At 41.6% G+C, this 27,978-nt stretch overlaps 1 protein-coding gene across 5 annotated transcripts; it reads left to right on the top strand.

Moving 5' to 3' along the window:
• Positions 1–506: 506 nt before the first annotated feature.
• On the top strand, positions 507–27,690 carry mtus2b (microtubule associated tumor suppressor candidate 2b). Of its 5 annotated transcripts, none has more exons than XM_068714407.1 (15): positions 507–584; positions 5,618–7,673; positions 8,188–8,380; positions 9,107–9,322; positions 13,969–14,115; positions 16,597–16,695; positions 17,329–17,525; positions 22,208–22,274; positions 22,690–22,904; positions 23,095–23,200; positions 23,286–23,359; positions 23,479–23,577; positions 23,672–23,791; positions 24,035–24,132; positions 25,144–27,690. In XM_068714407.1, exons 2-15 carry the CDS (start codon positions 5,838–5,840, stop codon positions 25,349–25,351), a joined length of 3,675 nt encoding a protein of 1,224 aa, XP_068570508.1. In that variant the 5' UTR covers positions 507–584; positions 5,618–5,837; the 3' UTR covers positions 25,352–27,690. The 5 variants fall into 5 exon arrangements, with proteins under 5 accessions (XP_068570508.1, XP_068570482.1, XP_068570490.1 ...); XM_068714381.1 differs by having other exon boundaries at positions 24,032–24,132; XM_068714389.1 differs by lacking the exon at positions 507–584 and adding an exon at positions 736–811 and having other exon boundaries at positions 24,032–24,132.
• Positions 27,691–27,978: the final 288 nt, after the last annotated feature.

Genomic DNA, 27,978 nt, shown 5'->3' with positions numbered 1-27,978 from the left:
ATTTTTCTTTAGCTAATTGTGTTAAGGGTATTATTTCTGGTACTTTCCACTCTTTTAGTATGCATTCTGAATGTTGTATAAATGACAATCTATTTAGTTTGGATTGACTAAAAATGTAAGATCATTTAGTAGCCAATGTATAAATAATATGTATCATTATTATTATGGATTTTGTTCATCAAATAGAATCCACTTTACTAACGATGATACATAGAAAGCTCTTATCAAGGAGAAACACATGGATACATGGAACACGTACCTTTACTTTGCTCATGTTTTTGTCTCTTTATTGCGTACACAGACTGAGGCCACTGCAAGTATGCAGCTTCTTCTTTTTTTTAATTGATAAAGGGAGAATAAATGGATGATCTCCCCTGAAGGGGGCGACGTGAGCCCGTGTTGACATGGGCGTTGAGTCTCCTCTCTCCTCTCCTCTCCTGTCTTCTCTCCTCTCCTCCCTGTTTTCCAGCGATGGTGCAGACTGTATCCTCATCATCGCGCCTAAAGCTGGACGTGTCCCTCCTGCTGCTTCTTCGTGTCTTCACTGACGAGCTCCTCTCCAGCGGATTACCTGAATCTAAACGGTAAGGTTTTACCGTGTCACACTGGGGGCGGCGGGCGGTTTGCGTCTATCTCCCTTTCGATCTCAATCTCAGATCAACGGCGGTGATAATTGGATTTATTGACACTGCTGCAAATGCTGGAGAGACTGCGGATGATCCTGTTGGTGCTGATGTTTGTAGGAGTCTTTTTTCCAATTGTTCCCCAGGAGCGCAAATTCTAATGGCTGTTGTATACATTTAAGCTAAAGGTGGGCTCACCTCAGTGTCTGTATGTGTACGTTTGTGTAGTGGGGTCAGAGCTGCATGCATTATTCTTTCACCTCTATCTCATGTCTGTTTTGTGTCTGTCCTAAAAGCAACAAATCCTCCTCTTGCCTTCCTGTTTGCAGATCATGTGTGTAGAATTTATATTTAGAAGCTGAGCAATGAGGAAGAAGGCAGCATAAATGAACATCAGTCATGGAATCAGTGAAGTGACAGATGTCTGCTGGTGTGGTTTAAGTGACCACAGTTATTCAAAAGGCCTGATTTTTGTTTCATTATGTAAGAAGTGACGGTGAAGCACTAAGGACCACCGAGGCCTCAACTAGCTGTATTGGTGATTGTGTTTAACATGAACAGTGCTGATATTACTGTACGTATCTGTCCATTTATTCAGAAAGAACTTACAATCATTTGCATGTCACATTAATGCTTTTCCGGCATGTATGTTGCCTCTGCACCGAGTGCGCCTTCACTTGGCACACACTTTGTATGCAGTGTCAATGTGCTTAAGTCACAGCAACAGAATATCTCCTTTGAGCTTTAGTTGGTGACACAAAGAAGTCAGGGCCACTGAAGCGTTAAAATGGGAGGGAGACTGGTGTCAATATTTTATGAGGATTCCAGTTTAAACATCAAGTGTAGCTTGGTGGACAAATGCAGGCCTTGATCTGCGCCCTGCTTCAGATATATCAGTGCCAAAGCTGAAGGAGCACATGCGTTACTGGGAAAATCAAGTGGTTCGAGCGTACACTCTCGCAAGCACTCTCGCAAGCACTCGCGCAAGGATGCACTGATTTCATAAGAGGCCCCCGGTGAAGGTCTCGCCATCATGCTGTATATCAGGATGAAGGTGGCGGCGGGGTGAGTTGCTGAACAATTGGGGGATGGGGAAACATTCTTCAGGGAAGCATGTTGTTGGTACGAGCATACATTCCCTCAATCGCTGTCACCGTTGCAACTGTGCGAGGAAAACAACCAAGGAACGTAATTTAACAAGGCCAATGCAGGAAGAAGCCTAAGAGCCTAACACACCGACAGCCTATACTGCTATACAGTATAGCAGTATGTGCTATGGGGTGGGAAAGGAAGTGGAGAAAGCATTGCACGCTTTCTGTAACGCTCAGCTCCCCAGAGATTGTTTGAAGGGAAAGAGGTTGAAATGAATTTAAATGTTTAATTATCTCTGTAATGCTTTCATTTCAACCAGCACAGGAGACTGTGAAGCAGAAAATTATGAAATCCACAGTATGATGGAATGTTACCGTACGGCAGGCAAGGTACAAAAAATATAAATATATATATACTGTGTATATATACAGTACCAAGCTAGTGAACCATATCCATCATGCCACCTCTGTTCAGATGATATAATGTACAGTGCTGTTGCATCTGCACTGCATTGAATTGGAGTTGGAAATCAATTAAAGAAAACTGTCTGCAGCAGAAACAATCCCGTTACTGCAACTTTTCTCTTGAAACAAGACTTCATCCAATTTGTCAATTATTTTCAGGCAACGTGCTCCATGTAAGAATCTTAACCACAGCTTCATTGGTTGTCTGGTTACCCAGAAGGAGTTTGTGGCTTCATGTGGTTGAATAGCGGTAAAGTAAGCGTGTGGTACAGACCTGATAGGGAGGCGAGGGGAGAGGCAGGTATAAGGGAATCTGATTCATCGGTTTCTGTTCTGCATTGCAGGTGCTGAGACGGCATTTAGTGTAGTGTCTTAGCCTGTACTTCAAACCACACACTGCTGTCTTTGGGCCCTCTTTTTAAGTGTCCCCCCAGAAATATAAAAGTAAAAAAAAAAAGCAATATACATGTGTCGTTCCCATTAGTATCCCCCTCCTTGTTCGAAACATGCAGCATAGTCTATTATAACACAACCGTTTTGTTTTCATAAGAAGGGAAATGAGATGCTAAATTCCTGCTGTGTGTGTGAATTTGTTTGGACATACAGGGAACAAAGAGATGAGGTGGAGCAGTGGTCAGTCAGGTTTCATGCTAATCAGCTGGTGAGTTTGACAAGGATAAACAGAGAACTCAGTTTAGCTCTACTTTAGCTCCAAGTTGTTTTAACCTCTTGGACACTCGCCCTGTTTTTAGGCCTCTGCTCGAAAATTGCATACCCATACTAAAAAGAGTGTATTTCTCTAAGTTTATTTTAATACTTTTGGTGTTATAATAAATTTTATAATATAATAAACTTGGTGTTATAGTAATTGTATATACTATATAATTATATATTGCACTTGTTTTATCACTGATAGTGTTCAATCTATCCAAATACAGCAGTTTGGCATCATTTGAGAGCCTGGATCCTATCTGAGACTGTTTCTCTCTGTCATCCATGGGATTTTCTCATCTGACTTCCAGTTTCTATGTCTCATATCTCAGCCTATGATTGGTCAATTTCAGTCAATGAACCCTCCTTCGAAGTGTCAGAGTCCATTCTATTGAAGGGACACCTCGTGGGTTTGATTGACAGAATCGTTAGCCAGTCAGAATTAAAAACGTGGCGCCCCTCCTGAAGCATAAGAACCGATTCGCCGAAAGTCAAAACCCTTTCCCCAGGTCCCCTAGATAGACAGACCCTTGTTTATACCCGGGAACCTTTCAGAAACGCACAGGATATACGTAGAACATATGTTTGAAGGAATTAAGCGGGGATTTACCGGAGAACACCGATAAAGTAAGGAGCTTTTATGATTTTGATCGATAAAACGGTTTGTGCTTCTGGTGCTCGTTTGCTCACAGCATTGTAATGGTTTCGCGGAGTAAATCTTCTAGTTGATTATATTAGTTGTGTAGAATTGTGTTTGGAGTTTGTAAAAATGGCTTACATGATAGTATTGCCCAGACTTTTTTTTTTAATCTGGTATATAACATGTATACATGCATTATATTCGCTCTGGATAAATGCATTTTTTTCGACAGTATATGCTACACGTCTGAGCCCTCGAGCCCCCGAATTCGGGGGCGTCGTGCAGAACAGGTATCTGTTTTGCGCTTCCATTTTCAGTCATGACATCGTTTGTGACTTGAAATGAGTAGGAAAACACAAACAACTATCAAGGCCCTTTGAACCAGGTGTGACTACATAATGGAAAAACATGACAGTAAAATGTTGTTTTATTTAAAAAAAAAAAAACATTAACTGGTGGTACCCAGCTGTACTTGACAAACGGAGATAAATAATGCCAAATAAGTGGCGGTGTGGGAACTTATTGTGCAAGTGCTTCTGAGGGTCTGCTAAAGGAAGTAGGTCAATCTCAGACATCCTTTATTATGTGCCTTTGGAAGAAGACATGAAGACATTAAAACAGCAGGGATGGATCACCACTGGGTTTTTCCAATTTATAGTATAATCCAAATCAGAGACTCTAAATAGCAGAACTATAGTGAACACACTTGCTTGCTGCTAATAATCCTTGGGTTGTTATAGCAATTATTAAATACAGCCCTTATGATCAGTAGTGACTGTGAGCGGCCACATTGGGGTACCATGTGGTACTACTACTGACGCATCTTCTCCACACTTGGAGTGACAAGTTCCTCATGAACAAATAGAGAAGCACCAGAGGCAACAGTTCAGACATGACCTGTCACATAAATTCTTCCATGTAAACACTGTAATTGTGTACCCATTCATAGTTAATGTGGGAGCAAACAGACTTAACCGCCACCTGTTCGCCCCACAGCGCAGCATGCTGTCATTATGTCGCAACCACACCGCTCCTCTGCAAGAATAACAAAAAGATGCTTCTCTTCATGTCAGTGACAGTGACGTGTTGTTGGCTGTTGACCAAATATTCTGGGATTGGTAACATTGCATGTGTTTACAGGAGTTTTTCAGAAGAAAAGGGAAAAGTAAGCATTGACTGATGAGGGAAGGAAAATGCTTTGGGGATTGTAGAAAATAACAGTTGCCACATAATGTAAATGATCTTAACAAAGTTGCTTAAGACTATTCACAGTTGTAAGGAGGCAATCTTAGAAACTACACTGAAAGGCTGATTGTTGAGCAGAAGCATGAAACGTCATGTCCGTTAGTCACAGACACAGGTAGGAACAACAGTAGTGTCCACATAGAAAAGATAATATCATCCACGTATATTCCCTAGCAAGAGCAAAATTTATTTTGTTGGCTATAAAACAAGGACTTTTAAAGGACAGATCATTCAATATTTTTGAATATATATATATTATGAATGGATCCCGGAACCAGATGAGACAGAATCCCATTCTGTCACACAGATCTGAGAACACATGTTTGTTCGCTGTGATCTGTGGAGTCAGATCAGTCTCAATATAAATTAATGCACACAGAACGATTCACAAATGTATTAAAATGACCATCTCCACAAAAATATTTTCAAAGCACACAAAAATAGTTAGTTGTATATAAATGTAAAAACTATTCCACATACAATATACAATAATAAGGTTTGCAAATATACATCCTGTTTTAAATTAATATATTAGAAGTCCATATAATATGTCATTAAAAGTATTTGCAATTTTCATCCAAAACATATTTAGATGTCGTTACCTTCATATACAAACGTTAAACCTGCATTTACAATCTGCTTCTTATTTGTAAACTTTAGGTTAAATCCAAAAGCACATTTTTCTTTTGATTTTTTTCTTTTCTTTGCAGACTTATCACTCCAAAGTCAAATGTTTGGACCACTTTGCCAAATCTAGCTGTCTGACTAGTCTCTGGGAGATTCCTTTCTATGTGATCTCTCATTTGTTGATATTCTAATGTGTTATCTTTTTTTCAATACAGGATAAGGACACCAGATTTCAAGAAGATTCATCCTCCAAATTAGACATGAAAGTAGACATTCTGATTACTGGCATGCTGGAAAGAAATGTGAAAATCAATTCTAGGCTCCTGCTGTGCCACTAAGTGTCTTTGATGGGACGGACTTTTTTGTAATTGATGCCATGGATGATTGATTTTGAAAGTGCTCTTGGGGAGCAGTAAACTCAGAGCAATTTCCAAAATGACCGAGCGAGGAGAGACTTCTGGTGACGGGGAAGTAAGGAATAACAACCAGCAGGATGGCGTGCTGGCTGACGGTGATGCCAACGCCAATGAAATCCAGACAGAGGATGTTGGGATGGCGGGCGATACTGGCACTCTGTCTGGACTGATGACTGAAACGGCACAGCAGGACAAAGTCATCATCTGGGGTACAGACTCCCAGTGTGACGACCCAGATCTGGCTGAGTTTGAGATGCTGGAGTGTCAGGAGCTCGAGGCGTACCTGGTTGAGGATGGAGAGGACTTTGTGGGGCTTGTAGACCGGAAACAGCGGTCATCATGCAGCAAAGCTAGAGTAGAACAAGTAACGGATAATAAGACCAGGGAAGAGAGAAAGTCTGTTCAGCATGGCGCCAGTGAGCAGGAATCCAGTGCCTCTCATGTCTCTGAGAGCAGAGAGGCGTCCAAGACTGAGTTAAGCTCAGAAACCGATGTCTTTGTAACCTGTCTGTCCACCATTTCAAGCATGGACACTGCTATGGACACTGCTGGCAGGACGCAGACTACAGACTCCTGGAACATGGCCTCTGGTCCTTACTCAACCATCTCAGAAGACTTGACTCTGGTCTCCCTGAATGGCAACACCATCACTGAGAGAGGCAAGGCCTCTCAAAAAGCTGATAATCCTTCCCTCTCCTCTGGAAAAAGCACAATACACAGGAACAATGTGGACATGAATTTGAATTCAACAGTTCACTCGGAGGATGTGGTATCACAGGCACAAGTGGGCAATGGAGTTGATCTGTTTGAGGGTGTCATTGATGAGCACAGGAAGAACAAAAACCAGAGAAATAAAGCAAGGAATACCATTTCAGAGGGAGAATATTATCGAAGGAGAAGTACAGAGCACAAAGGTTTACACGCTGCTAAAACATCACATGAAGAAAGCCCTAAAATGGATAAAAGCACACAAGCTGATGAGGCCCCTATTGTGAACTACAGCCCGCCTAAAACTGGTACAAAGGGGACTCAGTCATCAATTGAATCCAAAGCTACAAAGAAACAAGGATCATTTGATAACTCGTTGAAAAAACAAAACTCCTTCGACAAGAGTTTCAAAAAGCAGCCATCGTTTGAGAATACTTTAAAGAAGCAGCTTTCTTTTGATAACACCTTAAAGAAGCAGGGCTCCTTTGAGAAAACCGTCACCTCCAGCTCTTCAAGTCTGGAGAGGAGGAAGCCATGGGGAAGCCCCAGTCGACCAGCCACTCCTACTTCCCCTAAAACAACCTCCGGTTCCCCCAAGAGACGACCGCCTGGTTCTCCAGCCAAGGTCCAGAGCATCAGGGCACTGAGCTTGGAGCGCAGTGACTCCCCTCAGAGAGGTTTAAGTCAAACAGTCAGACCACCAAGTAAGACAAGTTTGAGCAGTTGCATCCCCAAACCTGTCACATCTCAGCAGAAAGAGCCTGAATCCAGGAGGATGTCTCCTCCCCAGAAGCCTAAAAATGTCCGACCAAAAATCATCACCTATGTTCGTAAGAATCCTCAAGCAAAACCACAAGGGACAGATACCCCACTCGAAGCCTCTGCACTCCCACTGAGACTATCTTCTTACTCCAGCCAACCGCCTCAAAAAGAGCCACAGGTTGGTCCTCAACCTAAATCCACACCGGTGCTATGTTCCTCCAACCTGCTGTTTGATAAATACCGACAGGAGATGCAGAAGGTGGGGTACTATCCTCCTGGCATGGCTGCGACTGGAGTGAAACCTCCAAGCAGCACCATCCCTCAAAGGATGAGTGGGAAGTCGGGCAGTTTTCATGAGGAAATGTCTGAGAAATATCTCCAAGAGGTGAAGAATGGTCTTTTGAATCAATATAATCTAGTTTGTCATTGCATGCCATAAATATACATATATATATATATATATATATATATATATATATATATACATATATATATATATATATATATATATATATATATTAGTGCTGGGCAACGATACAAATTTTTTGATTAATCACATTGTTATGTGCAAAATTCAATAATGAATTAAAAAGTAGTGTATTGCGCACTTTTATTTTATTTTAAAAGTACTGCTATATGAACAAAAGTGCAATAACATATTTCACAACTTTATTTTCATGTGTAATAGATGCAATTTGAAATATACACCTTGAAAACTACAAACCTATCTACTTCGTTTTTTTATGTTTGTTAAATTCTCAGTAGTGATAACTAAATTATATGCTTATTATACATATTCCTAACAAAACAACTATATCTATATATATATATCATCGTATTGCCAGTCATGAAATATTTGAAGACAATGATTGACTGTTTTTTGTAATATTCCTCCCCAGCATGTTTCCCAAGAAGGAGGCAGTGTCTACCGCTCACCCAGAGCTCTGAGGCCTCAGCTGGGGTTGGGGGCAGTCACCAGGCAGCCTGCAGCCAAGACAAGAGTTCAGCAGACAGGTCAAAGGTCAGCCCCGGTCCCAGGCCAGTCTGCTCAGGCAGTCGGAGCGTCCACCCCTGGCTATGTGGACCCTGCAGGTGAGACGCTTAGTTGCAGGCATAATCGGGTCAAAGTGAAAAAGTACATGTGGTGTCAAGAACGTTAAATAACACAAGAGCATATTTAACATGCTGCATGATTACGTGCTTGTGTTGCAAAACAAATTGTGGTTTTAAAACATTAGGACCATTGTAGGGAAATTATTTTTGGAGCGCTTTCTCATCTTCATACTTTGCTATTCTGTGCACATCCCGTCCTCTCCTTGTCGGGCTGCAAAGAAGTTATCTTCTGCGGCTCGCTAAATGAATGACCTAATTTTTTTTCCTGTCATGCTTTATGGATGAGACTTGGCTTTTGGCACCTAAACTCTTTGAAGTGCGAAGCATTTGATAGCAATGTAACTCACACCTCCTCGCCTCCGTTACGCTGCACATTTCTACATGCTCACATTATAAATCCTAATCTAGCCAGTTTTTGCATATGGTGCGCTCTTATAATTTCCTCATAATTTCCTCATTGAATGAAAATATGTATTCATGTGTGTTGTCTTTATAGCTGCTAGGGACTCTGACATGAATCCTTTTTTTTTTACTCATCAGAGCAGATGTGACTTGTGTATTAGTGGTGAAACTGGTGGTGTATTTCCTGAATATTCCCTCCCAATAAATCTTGTGCCAATATTTATATCGAAGTAAATAATCATTTCAGTTTTAGATTCAACACACTGGTACTGTCTTATTGCATATTTTCCCATCTGCCTCCAGGAGAGCAAAAGAGGTCAGGAGAGAGAGGTCCAGAAACCGGCCCAAAGAGTGTCCTGCATAAATCAGGCCAATCTGGTCTCCGTCCTCCAGGCTTCTCCGCCCTGCCAGCTGCCCGTATGGCCACCTTCGGCTTCGCCCGGACCTCCAGCGTCTCCTCTGTGTCCAGCAACCAGTCTAGCGAAAGCAGTCACGGCGATCCCTGCCGGCCCTCTCAGCGTGAGTCACGCTCTCTGCATACATTTCCTTTAAATTGGGTTATAGAGTTTTTACTACTTTAGCTTAAAATGTGAGAGACTCGGACACAAATATTTCAGACATCAGACAGACAGTGCTTAATTTGTCTGCCTCATATTCCACTTTAACGTTTTATTGCATCTACAACTGCATGTTAGTTCACCGGTAGTGCTGGCTGCCCTTGGTATCCTCAGTTACTATAGTAACAGCCGCTCACAATTTTTCATTTATTTATCACGAGTAGGCGCTGAAAGCTGCTGCACCGCAGAGGTTTCAACGTCTATAAGTCACTCTGTCCGCCCTCTGCTGGCTCTGCTCAGCCTGCATGCTGCAGCATTCAATCTGGATCAGATCCTGGTGCTGCAGTCTTTATTTGGAGAAATCAATGCTGGTGAAATTCACTTGACAAGCTGATTATCTGAGTGTAACAGAGATGTAAGAAATGTGGCAGAACAAGCTTAGAAGTTGCCAGTTTGTTACGCAGTGTATGTGTGTTCTTTTTTTGTGCGTGTCCTCCTGCATTCTTACATTCATCCCATGATCCTGTTTGACTGAGTCACAAAATGACACCTCAAGCAGCTGTACGGAACCTTTACTTTTGGTAGTTTTGACCACAAATACAGATACAACTAAATTAAATAAAATGCATTTCAAATCATTCAAACTAAATGTCCAGATAAGCGTTGGATTAGTCTTTTGCACAGGTTCCTGTGGCATCTGTACTGACAGTGCTGATTGGCTGATATGATGATAGGTTAATGCTGTCCTCGCTCAAGACAAGACAGCTGACTGCTGCCTTCCCTTGCTCATGACTTATTCTGACCTGCTGGATTCAGACGCTCCCTTACGCCTCTGGTCCTCAGATTGGGGGGGGGGGGGGGTAGCTGTTGCCTCATGCAGGGTGAGCCCCCCCCCCCCCCCCCCAACCTCAACCGCAGCAACTGCTTCACATGTCAGCAGCAGTCTCTTCTTCCCTATTTATAATCTCTGAAATGAAAAAAGTGGTGCCGCTGTGTGTCGGAAATAGAGAGTCAGGGTGTGGTATGACAGGATAATCTGTGAAGCTGTGTTTACTCCGACACCAACCTCTTTCTTGCCCGTGGATCTCCTCCTCAAGCTTTCACCCCAGTCAAGTCAGATAATGGGCTTTCTTTCTGCTTCAGCATCCCTCCTAGGAGTCTCCAATATCCACTTTACCGGGTTATTTTGTACCATTTTCAACCCCGATTTTTCAGAAAACGACCACAGCTAAAGATGATCACCTGCAGTTACGTAAGTGTGGCCTACTCTGTCTTTTATCGCCTTCTTCGTTAGTTTCTCTGTGGAGCTGTTGCTTGGTTCGTAAATGAATGACAAATTTGCGTTGCGTTCCTTTCAGCTGCCTTAATGAATGGGTGTGTACCAGATAACGCTTGGGAGTCGCTCTAGACAGCATAGACATGACTGGCAGCTTGCATTGCAGTGTTTCCCTTCAGGCTGTTGGCTCTGACAGCGGCGCTCTATTAGTATGCCACCGTATGCATCGAATGCAGCCACGTTCGCTGAGGATGCACTTCAGCAAAACGTTGTGACTGGGAGTGAGTAAGTCTTTCCATGATGAACATCGGGAGGCTGGCGATGTGTTGAATACGTCTGTCCAGTTAGCTCTGCGGGAGTCTGTTACGAGCACACAGTATGCTCGTGTGTCTGTTAAGTGCGTTTGGAGTTACAGCATGGTTGCCGGTTGCACTCACAGTAGTAGATGTTAAGCGAATGTGAACCTGATGATCGCAATGTCTTCGTAGTTTACTTTGTTTCACACAAGACAGCAGAAATGTCTGAGTATGCCGACGGGGCCAGAATGTCCATGGAACATTGTTTTAGCATGAACAGAACATTGTTTTGGGGTAAGACAGACGGAGTATTATTTTCCATCAGTTGGCTGATTTTTGGGAAACCGTATTGCATAGTTTAGTAAATGTTACACAACAACGTTTGCACTGCAATGAGTTTCAAGGCTCCCACATGATCGCTTAAAAGAAAGCTGGATAAGAGTAATCCGAGCCCTGGTAGCCTTCATTAAAAAAAGCAAAGTATCGCGATTGTCTATGAGTGGAGAGTTCTGTATGGTTCTGTACCAGCATGGTGTTTTGAAGGGATTGAATGAAGGTGAACACAGTGAACGCCATTTAAAGTCAGTCAAACATTTGATCCAGTGGTCAGTTATAGTTGATTAGTGTGTAAACTTTCACCTTCCACAATCTGATCATGCGGGTGCCTTCTGGTGCTTAAACAAATAGCATTACTTTTAATATGTACATATTGGAGATTTTGGACATTTTGTAGACTTGGTATAGCTACTTGTGACTATACTTTATAATCCAACTTTGTACTTGGCGTACCAGTTGCAAGTGAGACTTCAAAGCAGTTGAAGCAGCACAAATCTCTGTGGCATGTTATGAATAATAAGCCTCTTTTCTTGTGGATTAGTCCCTCAACCCTGTCATGTCCTGCAGGAAAAAAGACCACCAGACACAATTTTCTTCAAGTCAGACCGCATTCTTTGGTCCACCTTTTCAAGAGGAGATCTGGTTTATGTTACTTTTGATTGGATATGATAAGAGAATTGTATCAAACTAATTACAAAAATTACTTTTTTGATGATATCTATCTGAATTTGTGTGTTTCCAATCTTTGCAACACAGAGGCCAGACATCTTAATTATCTTGTAAAAAAATGATAAAGATGAGCGTTATTGCAAATACAATGTGAAATTGCTTGTTTTTATTCTCACATGAATTAGTCACCAGCAGAGTCCCTCTTGCTGGTGTAACACTGATCAGTGGATGCTTACAGCAGGGGATGGATTTGTACTGTACATGCAGGTTAGAAACAAGCATACAGCAGTGTGAGTCAGCCTCCAACCGAGTGCTTCAACCAATCTGCTTCTTGGCTCAGACTTTCAGTAAGTCGCCTCTGGAAAGAAAAGCATCTGCCGACTCTCCCAGGTGAATCTGTGGCAGTGAGGAGAGTTACTGTGATCCCACTGGAGGTTGCATACAGGCCCCGGGCATTTTGACATCAAAAGTGTAATTTATTTTGTATTCCATTAAATTTTACGACAACAGCTTGTTGTTTCATCTGTGATTCCAGGCTCCTTGAACCATCTTCTGCTTTATTCTTTCTCAGATCAGAATAACCATATTTTACTTCAAGGCAAGGCAAGTTTATTTGTGTAGCACATTTCAACAACAAGGCAATTCAAAGTGCGTCACATAAAACCATTAAAAGCATCAAAACATGATGCAAAAGAAAAGGAGATTTAAAAACAATTAAGAACATTCATTGAAGCATTAAAAACAGTCATTAAAACACTAAAAAGCTAAAAACAGAATAATAGTTGCAGTGCAGTTTAAGACATAAAATACAGTAGTAGTAAAATGCAGAAATGGATTAATATCCTTGAATGTGGTTCAATCAAAGTCAGCAGCAAACAGAAACGTCTTCAGTCTGGATTTAAAGGAGCTGAGGGTCTCTGCAGACCTGCAGCTTTCTGGGACTTTGTTCCAGATATGTGGAGCAGAAGAACTGAGCGCTGCTTCTCCATGTTTAGTTCTGTCTCTGGGAACAGAAAGTAGACCGGTCCCAGACCACCTAAGGGGTCGGGATGGTTCGTAGGGCATGGTTCAAGGGCACAAACGTGTCCTCCTTTACTCTCTGAGAGTGCTGATGCACCTTTAGGTGCCGCATATGCTCAGCAGAGTTATTGATTGAGGAGCTGAATATTTCATGATAAGTAATCGGAGCGTCCTGGTTTCACTTGCACCGACGTCAATGCTGAATTGTCTATAGTGCTGGAATCCAGAGAGACGGTTCAGAGTTTATCCTGATGAAATTTTATGAAAGAAAACAACAATGTGTAACAACCGTGAGGACCTCCCTGTTCATGGGGGGGGGGATGTTTGTGCTTGGTGATGTTTCTCTGTTGGACTACTCCTTGCTACAGCCTCGGTTGGTCTATGAATCAAAGCCTTTCCTATCCGCAAAAAGCTAGAGGCGTAATAACAGCTGTTATGAATAATTAAGATGTTTGCAGCGTTCTGCTTTTCCACTAGTCTTAGTGAATTTCTGCAGTTTAGAAAAAAAAACTACTCTCCAAGGAAAGATAGTGATCTGCTGATACTTGATCCAATAGATACAAAAGCAATGCTACATGGGAAGTATGAGAGATGATTTACAGCATTGTTACTAACAGGGACGAAATATATGCTTTTCATTTCCTAAGTTATTTACAGCAGTGTATTGATGCACTGGCACTATTCTGTGTATGTACAAATTATGAAAAATGGTAATGCATTGACTAATTAAAGCTACAATGCTCCCATCCCACAGGGTTTCTTTTTGTTCACACTTTGACTGAGATGTACAACATTTCTACCATTTTGTTCTTACACAACAAACAGTACAAGAAGTGCAAACATGGAGGGACTGAAAGCGGATGCCCGTGCTGTATCCATTCATCCAACCTTACTCATTCCTGTTCAGCATCACAGGGTTCATAGATCCCTGTAAATTGCGACCTTTCAAAATCTGGACACATTCACAGACTACATTTTTCCTCTTCTCTGACATCCCTCCCTGCTCTGCAGACCCCGGCAGTGGCAGCGATGACACACCTCTCCACAACGCCACAGCGCCCCCCAGTGAAGCCTCCCATGCTCAGAGCCGGCCTCCGCCTCCCAACGCCCCCTGCCTCCAGCGCCGCAGCCTGCCGCCGCAGCGCTGCTCCCCGCTTGGTACGTAAACCGTGGAAACATGCATCCACTGCCCCCTTTTTTTATATGTGTATTTGGTGTTGGAGCTATCTCCAGAGACGACATCATTGTGCTGCTGTATCCACAACCCCCCCAGATCAAGGTCACTGGATCCTGCGATCACATGACCCTTGGGATTGGATACGTAAGCAAGTGTTAGAATGAGTGGTAGAGGGAGGTGGCAGCTTACCATTGGAATGTAGACTACGTGTAGTTGACGACGGATGAACTGTAGCCCTCAATTAACATGTTGGTATTCATTCCTCAGTAAGAGTCAGTGGGAACTCCCAGCACTGTAATGAAAACACTGTTTCACCTTCAGAAAGGACTGTTTTCTCTGTTAAGCTGAGTTGCATAAGGGAGCAGGAAGACATTTACCTATGCAGGGTAGTTTTTACATGCTGGTGTACTATATTAGACTTTCTAAAAATGTCATCGTACTCGGTTCAAAATTAGACTGACCTTGACACTGTTGGCCAGGCGGAAATAGGGGAATTTCTGGTGTGTAGCGCCTTACCTGCATCAACGGCAATTCCTCAACATATGAGAAGAAATGAACCTAAGAACTGAGTCCTGCTGTAATGTTTCTTAACTGTTGCTACAGTACAATAAATGTACTGCTTCTCTGCTGATGTAGGCGTCTTTGTTGTTAGTCGTGCATCGTGTGGCTCCTGTTGGATGTGAAGTATCAACACCATCCAGTGGTCACAGAGTGTACTTCTGTGTGAGCCAGAAGCAGCCTCAGCTTCCTGCGACAGAACCTGTGTGAACAAGTGGAGCAGCAACTCCAGCTAGCGGCCACTGACTGTACCACACTGTCACTTAAATGTTTCCTCAGTTCCCAACAACTTTTATTTTTGCGAACATATATATCAAAGTTTGATTTTCCCTTCTCAGATTGTTTGATTTGAAGCCAGAATACATTTTCAAGAAGGTTTCTCAAGTAAAAATCAAATATTAGGAAAAACATACGCAACACATGCAGAGTTGCACAGTCAAACATTTACAGCAGTACGCTAATGACTTAAAAGTAGTCGTGTAACTTAGGGACTCTGGTGAAGGTATTCAGATCTGTTGCAAGTTCAAATTACAGTGCCACAGTTTTTACTAAGATAATTACCAAGACAGCCTTTTTTCCATCTCTGTATTATTGCCAGAATCTGACCTCTTCCATCATTGTGTGATGCTGAAACTGTAATCCATGCATTAGTGTCCTTTTCTTTGGTTTTCCTAGTTGTGGTACTAAAAGTCTTCATCTTGTTCAGAATGCTGCAGCTAGTAAAATATATTTATGTAACATCCAATCTGCCCTGGTTACCAGCACAAGCTAAAGCTGATTTTGAGGGTTCTTCTTTTAACTCAAGGCCTTGCATGGTCTTATAGCACTATACCTATCTGAGCTAATTACACCGTACACAGCAGCAAGCTGTCTTCTCTCTCTGCTGGTCTCCTGGTCATCCCTTCAGTTAAAAACAAATCAGTTGGCTTCAGACCCTTTGCCCTCCGTTCCCCTTATTTCTGGAAACCATTACCTTCTATATTTACTTCTTTACAGCCTACCCTAGTACTTAGGGTAGGCTGTTTTTTTTTGCTTGCTGTGCGTTTTGTCGTTTTGTATTTATTCCAGCCTAGCCTAAACTGACCCTTTCGAGTCCATTGCCCTTTTAACATCACTTTAATACTGATGTTTTTATTGTAGTATATTTTTTGTGCTTGGTATGTGCTTTGTTCTAATTGTGTATTGTGACCATGCTGCACAGTGATGCTGCACTTTCAATATAAAATTGATTGATGGAACTGGTGCATTAATGTTTAAGCAGCATTGTAATGCTGTAGCAGGTCAAGGTGAACCTCATTTGATCTACTTTGATAAGATAAGATGGAAATTTGTCTTGGAAACATACATACAGTGTCTGCTGTTAAAACAATACAAAACAACATATTGCATACATACATTACATGCACAGACTGCCACCCACCAGCCAACACATACATGTCACACTACCCATCATACAACACACCTGTAGTGTATAATTAAGATAAAAAAATATATTAAAACCTGTATTACAGGGCTTAGGCTCTGGCTAGCGTGTCATTTAGGGCTTGTATATAGGCGTCATATTTATTTCCATCATTTTTAAACTCGTATGTTGTGTATGTAACTTAACATACATGTTACCTTAACTGTCATTTAAATTTAAGGGGAAAGAGTAAAAAATAATAATGCTGTCCTGTGTAAAGGCAGTGCAGTGCTTTGGAAGTAAAAAGTAGTAAAAAATTGAAATAGTAAAGTCAGGCATAAGTGCGTCAAATGTAACTCTACACCACTATTAAACCATGATTATGTACTAACTTGTAATATATTTTTGAAAATAATATTTATTAGAGAAAACTAAACATGTATTTCTTGTGTTTGAAATGTGTGCATTATTAAACAAACAAACATGTCTCTTTACTATACAGCCTCTAGGAGAGAGATACAGAGGGCCATAGAGGCTGCGGTGCCACCGATGTCCTCACCTAAAAGATTTGCAGTGGTTTCGCCCAAGCCTCAGTCCCCCGGTGAGTGTTACGTGTGTGTGTGTGTGTGTGTGTGTGTGTGTGTGTGTGTGTGTGGGGGGGGGGGGGGGGTCAATGAGTCAATGGTGCCATCAGCTTCTACTGTACCTTTAAAACGTACTGCCGCTCTCTCTCTCTCTCACCCTCTCCACACTTTATTACAAGACCCATGTCAGCCTGCTGTTGTCATAGCAACAAGCTGCAGGAGCTGTAATGCTAGGATGGCTCCTTCAGTAGCCGTCCTGCTGGGTCAGATTACCACAGCAAGTCAGCATTTTGTCCTTTTCTCAGAGAGCAGACAGACATAATAACAGCAGGGTAGAGTTCCAGTACAGGTGATCAAAGGTCTGATGCTGCAGACATGATGCACTCATATATTTCCCCACTATGAGTGTCTGGAGGTGAGAGAGGAAACTGCAGCTGATTGGTCGGAGCGTGTGAGAAGACTTGAGTAACAGTGAGACCATTTGTCCATGTAGGACCATATAAACCGCTGTGGTTCCAACCAATCAGCCATTCATTTTAATATGAGCTCAGAGAGTAAACTAACTGCTGATATTATCTGCACTGTCTAAGTCCATGAGTGAACAGATTTCAGTTTAGTTTGTTCATCATTCTAACCCTCTGTTGCTATAGTTTGTGGGCGGACAGCAGCAGTTCACGGAGCCGTTCGGACTGAGAGGGCCCAGGAGTTGGACCGGGTTCTGATCCAGCAGCTGCGGGAACGCTGCGAGCAGCAGGACCTGCAGTTACAGAGCCTTCAGGCCCAGTTAAAGAAGGCCTCCCTGTGCCTGGACGTTTTCAGCATCACTACCCAGCACTTCTGTCAAAAGGTAAGCTACAGCGGAGATCCGGGACCTCAGCAGGGTTGACGGGCAAGCACACTTTGTTTTGCCCCCTCTATAAGAGCCCTATAAAAAGGTTTTATTAAAGTCCAAATTAGACTGAAACAGGGCTGCAGCAGGTGTCACATCCCCATTAATGTAAAGGTCTGTTTAAGGAAGCTCTGACATCCAAAGACTTGTGAGCATTGCATTCACAAGGTAATGTTATCAGAAATGAATCCCAGGAGTTTGCAATGGCTGTAATATCTAATAAATTAGCTTATGAATGTCCTGAATTTTTTTTTTATCTTTTATTACATTAAAAAGTTGGATGTTCAGCAGGGATGCATTTTGAAAACAGCCCTTGCTTGCAGCTGCATTATTGTGTAACAATAACATAACTTGATGAAGTGAATTTGACATTCATTATGAAGGATGGATAACCCATCTCAAGCAAGTTTCAAATCTCCGCACATTGGTTTTCATGCCAGGAAATTAACGGAAAGAGTGGTTCACTAAAGTTGGGAAATAAATATACAAACTAGAATTTTTATGAAAAAAGGTTTGCAAAGTGTTTTCTATAATAGTTTATCAATAACTTTTAAATAGTTATAAGTAATAGGCAAAAGCATGCAAAACCTGCAGTATGCATGCAAACAAAATACTGTAATGGATATTGCATATTTTACCTAAATAAAAAGCTTGCATCATGGTTCATCTTGTGATCAATGCATTTTTCAGCCTTGTTCCAGGCTAATACACACAGGCCTGCTGTTAGAAGTGTACAAAGGAAAAGCTCTTGCGAGCTTCAGAATGGAACTACAAAGTGTGACGCTGCTCACCAGCACAAATGACACCTGCAGCATCTGCCGTTTGTTGTCAGCATTACTTTGTTCACAAAGCTTTCAATTGTGATTGTTGTGGCTTTTTGAATATGTAACTCTGGAGCAATAGGATTTGTCAGTAAAAGTTGTGGTGAAGTTTGGGGAAATGCTGAAGATTTCCAATGGGTTTTCCAGTAGTTTAAACAAAAGGAAATGATTTGTGAAGTGTATAAATTGGCATTTGATAAAACTGTGTTGTATGTCATGTTGGGTCTGTCGTACAGCTGCTGGATGATTGACTCAATGGGGTCTAAACGCATTTGCTATTTATTTCAAATAGCTGGGTTGATGCGTCTCATTAATATTCTCCTGTTGTGTGAGATAATCACTGCCGACAGTGTCAGAATCTCCGTCACACAGCTTCTGAAGGTACAGCCAGTCCGCTTGCACACTGTGACTGAGTGTGTTGTGCTTTTCAAACCTGTATTAAGCGCTTTGTTTCTTTTCCCGTTCCGGATCCTCTGCTTGCAATTCATTCATTTCCCAGCCCCACCCACGGGTTCTGCTGTACAGTGGGAGTTGATAAATGAGATTAGAGCTGCCTGCATGGGCCCAGCTGTGCTTTTAGTGAGAGTGATTGTCTCTCAGGCAGAGTACCTCGACTACGGTTTGACTGCTGGAAGACTCTGAAATATGTGCATCTGAGATATATCTGCAAACAGAGATCGGACACCTCTCTAAAGATGTCCCTTTCATTTTTTTATTTTTTTTATTTTAGTTTGCAATCACAAATTGTGAAAAAATGGCAATAATTTACAGATCCTTACAGGTGAAATTGATAGCCAGCTTTAAGTTTTTGTTCACCTCTAAGTTCCTGTCTATTTTTGCGATATTGGCCAAGATATTGTTGTGCTGGCTGAGGCTAGATTCAGATCTTCCCACCATGAACCTCCCCCCTCTACCCTGTTACCCAGCACCACTGATGAGTTCAGCACTGGTCATACTAGTCATGTCTCTGTCCTGGATTTTAAGATGTCCACAAACAGTGACAACATATGCTGATGATGTTTTAGAAGGCTTAATGTGTGTATGAGACTGATTGAAAAATAGACCAATGTTCTCTTACATCAACATAACAAGATTTAAAGTGCTTTATTGTATATAAATGGAGTTATAATGGGCAGTTTGGACATCATTGTTTCAGTCAGAGCTATCTAGAAGAAATCATTTTCCATGTACGAGTTGAAATGCCTGCATGTAGTTATTTTATTATATCTGAACTGAGTTACAGAGCAAATAATTGGCCACTTATTGATCATCTCCCTCCCCCATCTTCTCCTACTCCACTCTTTTTTCTCAAAGATGCAAAAGACTGCACATCATGCGTGTGTGTGTGTGTGTGTGTGTGTGTGTTGCTCGCTGCCATGCGTGTGAATGTGATACGGGGCGTGATGGTGGGGGCGTAAGGGGAGGGCAGGCTGGGCTGGGCTGGGGCTGGCAGTCTTTGTTCCTGCAGGGATAAACGCCGGTCGCAAACCAGGAAACGAGGTGAGTCTTCGGTCTCCCCATCTCTCCTCCCCTCTCCCTTCCTTTGCCTGGATCCCTCCCCCACTGCTTCTCTTTCTGTATCTCTCTGGCTCTCGCGTCCGTCACTGCTGCCTCCCCCGTCGGCTCAGGGATGCTGCTGTCTGCTAGCCTAGTATGGGCCACTGCTGCTGTAGGCTCCATTTCCTCCCTCTGTGCTTTCTGGACCAAACGGTAAAGACAGTATCTCCTGAAGGCAAGCAAGCCTGTTTCAGCTCTGAAGATTCGTTTCTGCATGTGTGGTTGTGCGCATGTGTGTTTTAAATGGTGGGGGCTGAGTGTGTCTGTCTATAGGAGCTTTAAATTCACTCCTTTGCTAAAGACAGGGCTGTAGGGAGAGTGTAAACGGTGCACGATTATGCTGAGTTAAAGCAGGCTTGTCCGTCGCACTGTCCCTCTTTCTTTTCTCTCAGAGGACATTACATAACATGCTATCATTGCTCTGCTATATCCTTACACTTGTCTCTCTATTTCACAGTGTACATTTTGTCCTGACTCTATGTATGCTGGTGTAAGTCTGGGTGATTGATTGTGTCTAGAAGAACTTTCGCTTACAATGTGTTCGTCTCTTCCATAGTCAATATTGCTGAATGTCTACGAGAAATGGCATGGATTTTTTTTTATAAAATTCATGCCGTAGTTGCAGCTTCCTGTGTATTGGAGTCTGAACAGCTTCAGGCTAAAAAGTACAAACAAAAAAAGCAGCTGCACATTGGAAGGTTTTTATGGTCCCACTGAAGCTGGATTGATTACATGGATGCAGACTTTTGAGAAGTTAATTAACTCATCACAGTATCTCGCTGAGAAAGAGCACCCGCACAATAGATAGACATATTTATTCTTTTCCAGAAGGTAAAATGAACAGTGCTGAAATGATTGAGAGAATTCAAAAAAGAATAAGCTGTTAATTATTTGTGATGTATCAAGACAAAATGCCAAACAGCAGCTGGTTCCAGTCTTTCGAATGTTAGGATTTTATTATGTTCTCTGTTTTGCATCATTGTTAGCAGAATATCCTCGGGTTGTGGCCTGTTATAGTTGGACATATCAATTGTCATGACAAACATTTTTCACTATTTTCTTATGTCACAGACCAAACAATTGTTTAAAGAATCACAAAAATAATCAATAATGGGAACAATCATCGGTTGCAGACCTAAAATACATTAAGTTGCCTTGGTGAGGGCTGAATGTCAGATGGGAAAATTAGAATGCATGTCACATAAATCCCTGGAGATCTAAGTAGGGGAGGGGGGCGTTTGGTCAAATGATGGGTAGGAGCAAAGGTGGAGATGAGGAGTAAGAAAGAAGCTGCTGACCATCCGTCACGGCAGTCCCTCCCCGATGACTGTAAGCTCCAAGTAAAACCTCTTAGAGGGTGACATCATGGTTGCCGAGACATGCTGTATACTATCTCATACATATTTAACCCACTGCTCTCTCTCTCTCTCTCTTTGTTTCTCGTAAGCACTGCTTTGTGATTTCTGATTTGTCTCCGAGCAACAGTGTGCATATAGCTGTCTTACTGCATGTTTGGAGTTGTGATCAATAGTCATTTAACTGTCTGGTGTGTCCTCTGAGAGTAAGAGGTGCTCTGATGGTGTCACACATTACGAGTCCCCAGTGGCTACCAGAGACGGTCTGTGCATCTGTGTGTCTCACAAATGCTGTAGTTGACTCTTGAAAGTACTGTAATTAAACGTTGGACCCTTTACTGCGATGATCTAGGGTGAACTAGATGACACACTGATGTCAGACGATGCAGTGAAAATGTGTATTGTTGTCTATATTGAACAGAAATTATGGAAACTATGTTGTTACCAGTCTTCATGTGTGTCTTTCTGCTCTATTGTGATCTGTGAGCACCAGCACAGAGTTGTTAATCATCTGAGATAATCAAAAGTGAGCTGGACTGTTGCTATGACTTCTGATGTTTAGCCTTGTATATTGTGCCAAGTTATCACATGGAGTTTTAATGTAATATTTATCAATAAATCATGGCTCCAGCTAATGTCATGTCAGTGCGTCCTGGAGGATGGACAACAGGAGAAGTTCTTTTATTGATGGAGCATTCTGGTGTTTGGTTTATTAAAGATACAAAATGGGTTGTGGTTATGGGGGTAGACAGGTTTTTTAGAGGGCTGTTGTATTAGATTGCATTGGTTATAGCTTGATGCACCTAATAACCTGGCAACTGGGTGTATATCATTATATTAAAAAAGTGTCAGTGAAGGTGTTGTTACAGTACAGAGGTGTTCACTGCTGTGTGTGTTTGCATTTCAGAGCGAAAGTGCCATTGTGAAGGAGAGGGAACTGTCCCTGGAGCTCGCCAGAATCAGGGATGAAGTGGGTAAGTGGGATACAGCGTGATAAACACGGCACCACAGGGACTCCCTGCTTACTGCATATCATGTATTATACAGTATACTATGACAAGGAAAGGAGGAATCCACTCCGCTGTTGGAAGTCTTTATTTAGCCAGATCGAACACACAATTTAGAACAAACTCAGACTCCTTTTTTATTTCTTTTGTTTTTTTTTAATCAATATTTTTCAAATAAAAGGGCATAAATAAAGAAAAGAAAGAAGTAACCTATCAAGTGTTAATCATCCAGACGTTACAATGCCATGGTAACAATATCAATGATTTAATAAGTGTTTTACTTTGGCGTATCTTCTTGAAACAAAGTTGCCGCTTTTGTCGTTCGTCCGTGACCTTAATTTGGATTCTGTGAAAGAAGCTAAAGCTCCGCGTTGTGTTCCAGCTTTCAGTGTTGCACACTGGGAGCAACTGCAGCAGGAGAAGGAGGACCTGGAGCGTCGTTTTGAGGCCGAGCTGCAGGGATTGCGGGCTCAGCAGCAGAGGGAGCTGGGAGTGCTGGAGGAGCGGCTGAAGGCGCAGCACGTGGCCGAGGCCAAGAGCCTGCAGGCCCAACAACGAGCCGAGCTGGAGGAGCTTCGGGTCAAACAGCAGGAGCAGGTGTGTGTGTGTGTGTGTGTGTGTGTGTGTGTGTGTGCGTGTGTGTGTTTGGATGAAGACTGGTTATAACCCCGTCTGTTTAGTCCACATCTGATCTGACAAGTGAAGATGTGATGTCTCTGAAAGGGTCTGTTCACTTAAATTGCAAGAGAGAAAAAAAAGCAGATAACTTCTCGCTTTCCTTCTCCAGATTGAGGAGATGAGTGAGAACCATGAGGCTTCCTTGATGGAGATGGAGACGGCTCACGATGACACACTGGCCACTCTGCAGGAGGAGCACGCCAGGACCGTGAAGAGTGAGCGCCACGGTTTCAAACCTTTTGCTCTCCCGTACTGGCTCACTCTGCTGATGAGATAATGGTGTGTTATGTCTCGTGTCAGATCTGAAGATGGCCCATGAGCAGCAGACCAAGTCTCTGGAAGAAGAGTTTGAAAAGATCAGGCTTTCACTGCAGGTAAATCGTTCTCCTTGAAAATGTATGTTTTTCTTTTCTTTTTTCTTACAGATTCGTGGAATGATACATTGTGTTATCAGAGACAGTTATTAACGAGTTGATATCTGTCTGGTCCCCAGGATCAGGTGGACACGATGACGTTTCAGAATCGTAGCCTCAGAGATCGAGCCAAGCGCTTTGAAGAAGCTCTGCGCAAGAGCACAGATGAGCAAATTGTGGTAACTGCTGCCTGATACAGTACAGGACCATTGTTGTTGAGTGCTTTGGTGATGACTCGTAGTGGTTTTCACGAATGTTATCTGTTCTTGCCAGGATGCTTTGGCACCATACAAACACATTGACGAGGACCTGAAAAGTCTGAAAGAAGTTCTGGAGATGAAGAATCAACAAATTCACCAACAGGACCTGAAGATCTCAGAACTGGAGAAAATAGTAGGCTTCAAATTTCTGCTTTTTTTAAAATGTACTTTCAAATTCCAATAACACCTAACATTTAGTGTAAGCTAACGACAGCCTCGAATGACAAAAAGGGACCTACGCACCCCCAGTATGTTATGGGAGAACTTTCTCCTTTGTTATATTAATTGTCATATGGCCTGTTTTGCTTGTAATATAATGTCCTACATCATTTGAAGAATTTAATGTTGTGCACTTTCCTCCTGTGTTTTTGAGCAGGCTGAAAAGAATGTGTACCTGGAGGAGAGAGTGCAAGTGTTACAGCAGCAGAACGAGGACCTGAAGGAGAGAATAGACAAGAACCTTGCTGTGTCCAGGTCAGATATGTTTTGAATGCATACTACTACAAATTTAAAACCAAGTTCAAATATGAATATTAGCAAGATTTCAATATGGACTAGTGCAATATCCAAATCCCAAGAGGCAGAATATTTTTGAAAGGCTAAATATGGGTCAAAACTCCATTCTGATTCAGTGTTGTGGTGCTGCAGAGACGTCCCAGCCTACAAATCGTTTTCTACCGACTTAAGAAAAAAATGTTTGTCTGGCACAGATCCTCTAAAAAAAATTCACACCATGATATATTTTGATATAATTGATATAGACATCATATATTTTTCAATAAAAATCTGAATAATTATGCAATATTATCATTCCCTCCAATAATATGAATCATGTCACAATTGCAATACCAGTCAAAATAACAACATTCAGATATTTTTCACAAAGCCCTCCTTAACCAGGCCCCCCATGGTATATATCTCAAATACAGAAATTAATTTCATTTACAAAGGAATATTATTTGCCCCAATCACCATGGTAAACAGTGACACACACACACACACACACACACACACACATACGCGCTGTCAACTATGTATTTCAAGATTCAATCCAAGAGTATGAATCTAAAATGCAGAAATGAGAGAAGCGATATCTCAATCTCACCTCAATGATACTACTGGTAATATTGGCGTATATATATTGCAACGATTTCAGGCAGTAGCAGCCACACTGTCAAAATTTCTTGTGAAATGTTCTAATTATGATTATGAATATTAGGATTATGCTTGTTGTTATGATCATTATTATTATTATTATTAAGTAAGTGGGTTCATAAAATATAATATAAGAAATTATAATATAAAATAGTACCGTACAGTGTAGTGTAGTATAGTATAGATGATTAAGGCTTTAAATTTTCTATGCACATAAAGAGATTTTAAGCAAATACAGCAAAAATATGGCAAAAAACTGTTTTATTAAAGCAAGGGCACTGCAACATTGCATTTATGTTTTGACTTTTCCCTGTTCCTCTTCGTTCTCAGGCAACTCTCCGAAGATAATGCCAACCTGCAAGTGAACGTGGAGAAGGAGAGCAACGAGAAGAAGCGGCTGAGTCGCAATAACGAGGAACTGCTGTGGCGTCTTCAGACGGGCGAGCTGAGTCCTCGTATGTCCCCCAGCTCCTCCCCCCTCCATCGGCCCTCCTCCGGACCAGGCTCTCCAGCCCGCCCACACTCCTACCATCAATGACACTCTCAATGGAAGTTCTTGTATCAAACGCTTCCTTTTATCTGGCATCTGAAGCCCTGATTTTTTAAAACTCTTTGCTGAATGTTACTAGGATTTTACACCATGTAGATGAACAGACACATTTCTTGGCAAACGCCGAGTACCACCAATACCGTGCATTTCCAAAGCCAACCCCTCTGACCTAAAGAATTGTATTAATGATCACGCCTCATATTGTTCAAAAGGGAATTCTCTGCCCTTCGTTTTCTCTATTCCACTGGAACTCCCCACAAAACAGACGTGCTGCAATACTGCAGTGGATGAAAGACCTGCTCATTGTAGACTTCAGAGAGCAGGGTCGGAGTCTCGGTGCCTCATTTCCATTTTTTTTTTTTTTTTGCCTCACATCTACACCACCTTCTCATGCAGCGCTCAGGATGAGAGGCATAGCAAACATCAAAAGTGCAACAACGAACACAAAAAGCGCCTTTGCCGCCCCATTCTCTCTCACCAGCAACGTCTGTCAAGACACAGGCAGCAGCTTGGGTAAAATCACAAAACTACCTGCAGCAAGGTACTCTCAAAGTGTGGATTCTTCTCTGGGGTACGTTAACCTTTTCATGCTGAAGCATATCCTATATCAGGAGTGCATGACTGACTAGCCATATAACCTCAATCATCCATCCTACGTTCTCCTGAAACAACTAGGTATCAGTGTTGACAGTGTTGAGTTTAACATAACTCATAAATCCATCGAACTGCCAACGCAGCATAACTATAGTATTGATCATTTTGTAAAAACTGTACATGTATTGCTCTCTTTAAAGCATGTTCTGTCTTCCAGTAATTCATTTAGTTTTAAGATTGCCTACAGTGTGACAATGTGGAGCAGAAGGGTGAGGGGGCAACACAAGTTACCTGCTATTCCTTAACAGAACCGACCAGGATTTATTCAAATGATACCAAGAAAAATGTAATTATTATATTCTAGTTATAAACATTGCTGACTATTCTCCCAGGTTTTTTATGTGAGATGGTGCCCCTCACCTTCAGTCAGGTTAAGAAAATAAAATAGTTTTGTGTGGGATCTGTAGAACACCATCAAAGAGGAAAACATCAAACACAGCTGTTCATCATGTACTGAAGCTGTCATATTTCTGGAGTGAAGCGATGCAGAATGGTGCAGACACAGCAGTCCAAATGTATTGACCTGTACACATGTGAATCCAACATCTGGTCATCATGTTGCGTTTGCTCTTTTTTTTTAAGTGTACCTTATCAACGCTCTTGCAGCTGACTCCAATTCTTGCATTTTTCTCCGCTGCTGGTTGTTTTCTGTGTGTTTTGAAATTCACCACAGAAACTCTCATGAGCAAATGTGATGGAAGAGTCCGTTATGGCTTCCAAACCTTCATTCTCCATTTGAACCTCCTCATGACTTATAGTAAATATTCCTGCTGAAAGCATCGATCTAAAATTTGTTAGAGAATTAAAAATGATTGAAACAAGAACATCCTGAAAATTTGAAAGCTGTTACCTCATGTCTCATTGTAGAGAATAATCTCAGGTCTCAAGGAGAATTATGAGTCAACAAATGGAAAGTAACTGCCATATCTTTTTTTTTTTATATATATATATATATATATATATTAATTGTATTTTTATTGAAGCTTTAGTTCATGTTTACATTACCACTCAGCTCAACTGTGCAATATATCCTTTGTATAACATGATTTGGATGTACAGAATATGTATAACTATTTTAAAGAGCATATAGTGCAGTCAGCAAATATATACAAATACATTGAAGAAATGGTGCCTCATTATAATCCGCTCCCCCAGATACATCAAATCTGCTCAAACAAGAATTTGGTTGCAGTTGAGTTGCGTTTACTGTTTGGACGTTAAGTTGATCATGTTGGACTTGGTGGGCTTTACCATCAGGTGCTCCGGTTGCACTGAATGCCTCTGTGTCCTGTGGACATGGCCCTGTACTCATTTACTGAATGTTTGACACTAAACTAAGAGGGGTTTGTCTACAGTTTACATCTAATGGCAAAGACGGTTGGTGTTTCACGTGGATGTCAGTTCTTCTGTTGACAGTTGTCAGGGCTTCTGTTCTGTTCTGTTCAGATTGTATTTCAGAAGTTCTTCTCTGGGTGAGGTTTTATGAAAGCATGTCTTCATAAGGTTGTCGTGCATTGTTCTTTGTTTTACTTTTCTTGTGTATTTCATCGATGTATTTATTTATTTGTCTTTCTCCAGAACCGAAACTGTAGCTTAGCTGTTTAGAATATTTAATGGTTATAATGTTTAATGTCTAATCTGTATATGTTGCACTTTGTATTTAAGTATTAAATCACAATAAGAGAATAATTGTACAAAAGTGAGTTCTGGGTGTGGATGCATCTTTAAGTTGGTAATTATTATAATCATATATTGTGAAACTTTGTGATAAGCAGTGCACTCTGCAGTGCACACGCGAGGCCTCTTGGACCACAGAGGATCTGAAAGAGATATTTTAGGCAAGGTAAGGCTATTTGTAGAGCACATTTCAACAACAAGACAATTCAAAGTGCTTCACATAAAACCATTAAAAGCATCAAAACATAATGCAAAAGAAAAGGAGATTTAAAAACAATTAAGAA

Source organism: Cebidichthys violaceus, unplaced genomic scaffold (genome assembly GCF_023349555.1).
Source record: "Cebidichthys violaceus isolate CVI_PGR_0920_01 unplaced genomic scaffold, fCebVio1.0.p SCAF_1, whole genome shotgun sequence".
NCBI classification, from domain to species: domain Eukaryota; kingdom Metazoa; phylum Chordata; class Actinopteri; order Perciformes; family Stichaeidae; genus Cebidichthys; species Cebidichthys violaceus.
The sequence above is the reverse complement of the archived record's forward strand: the minus strand, read 5'-3'. Positions and strand labels throughout refer to the sequence as shown.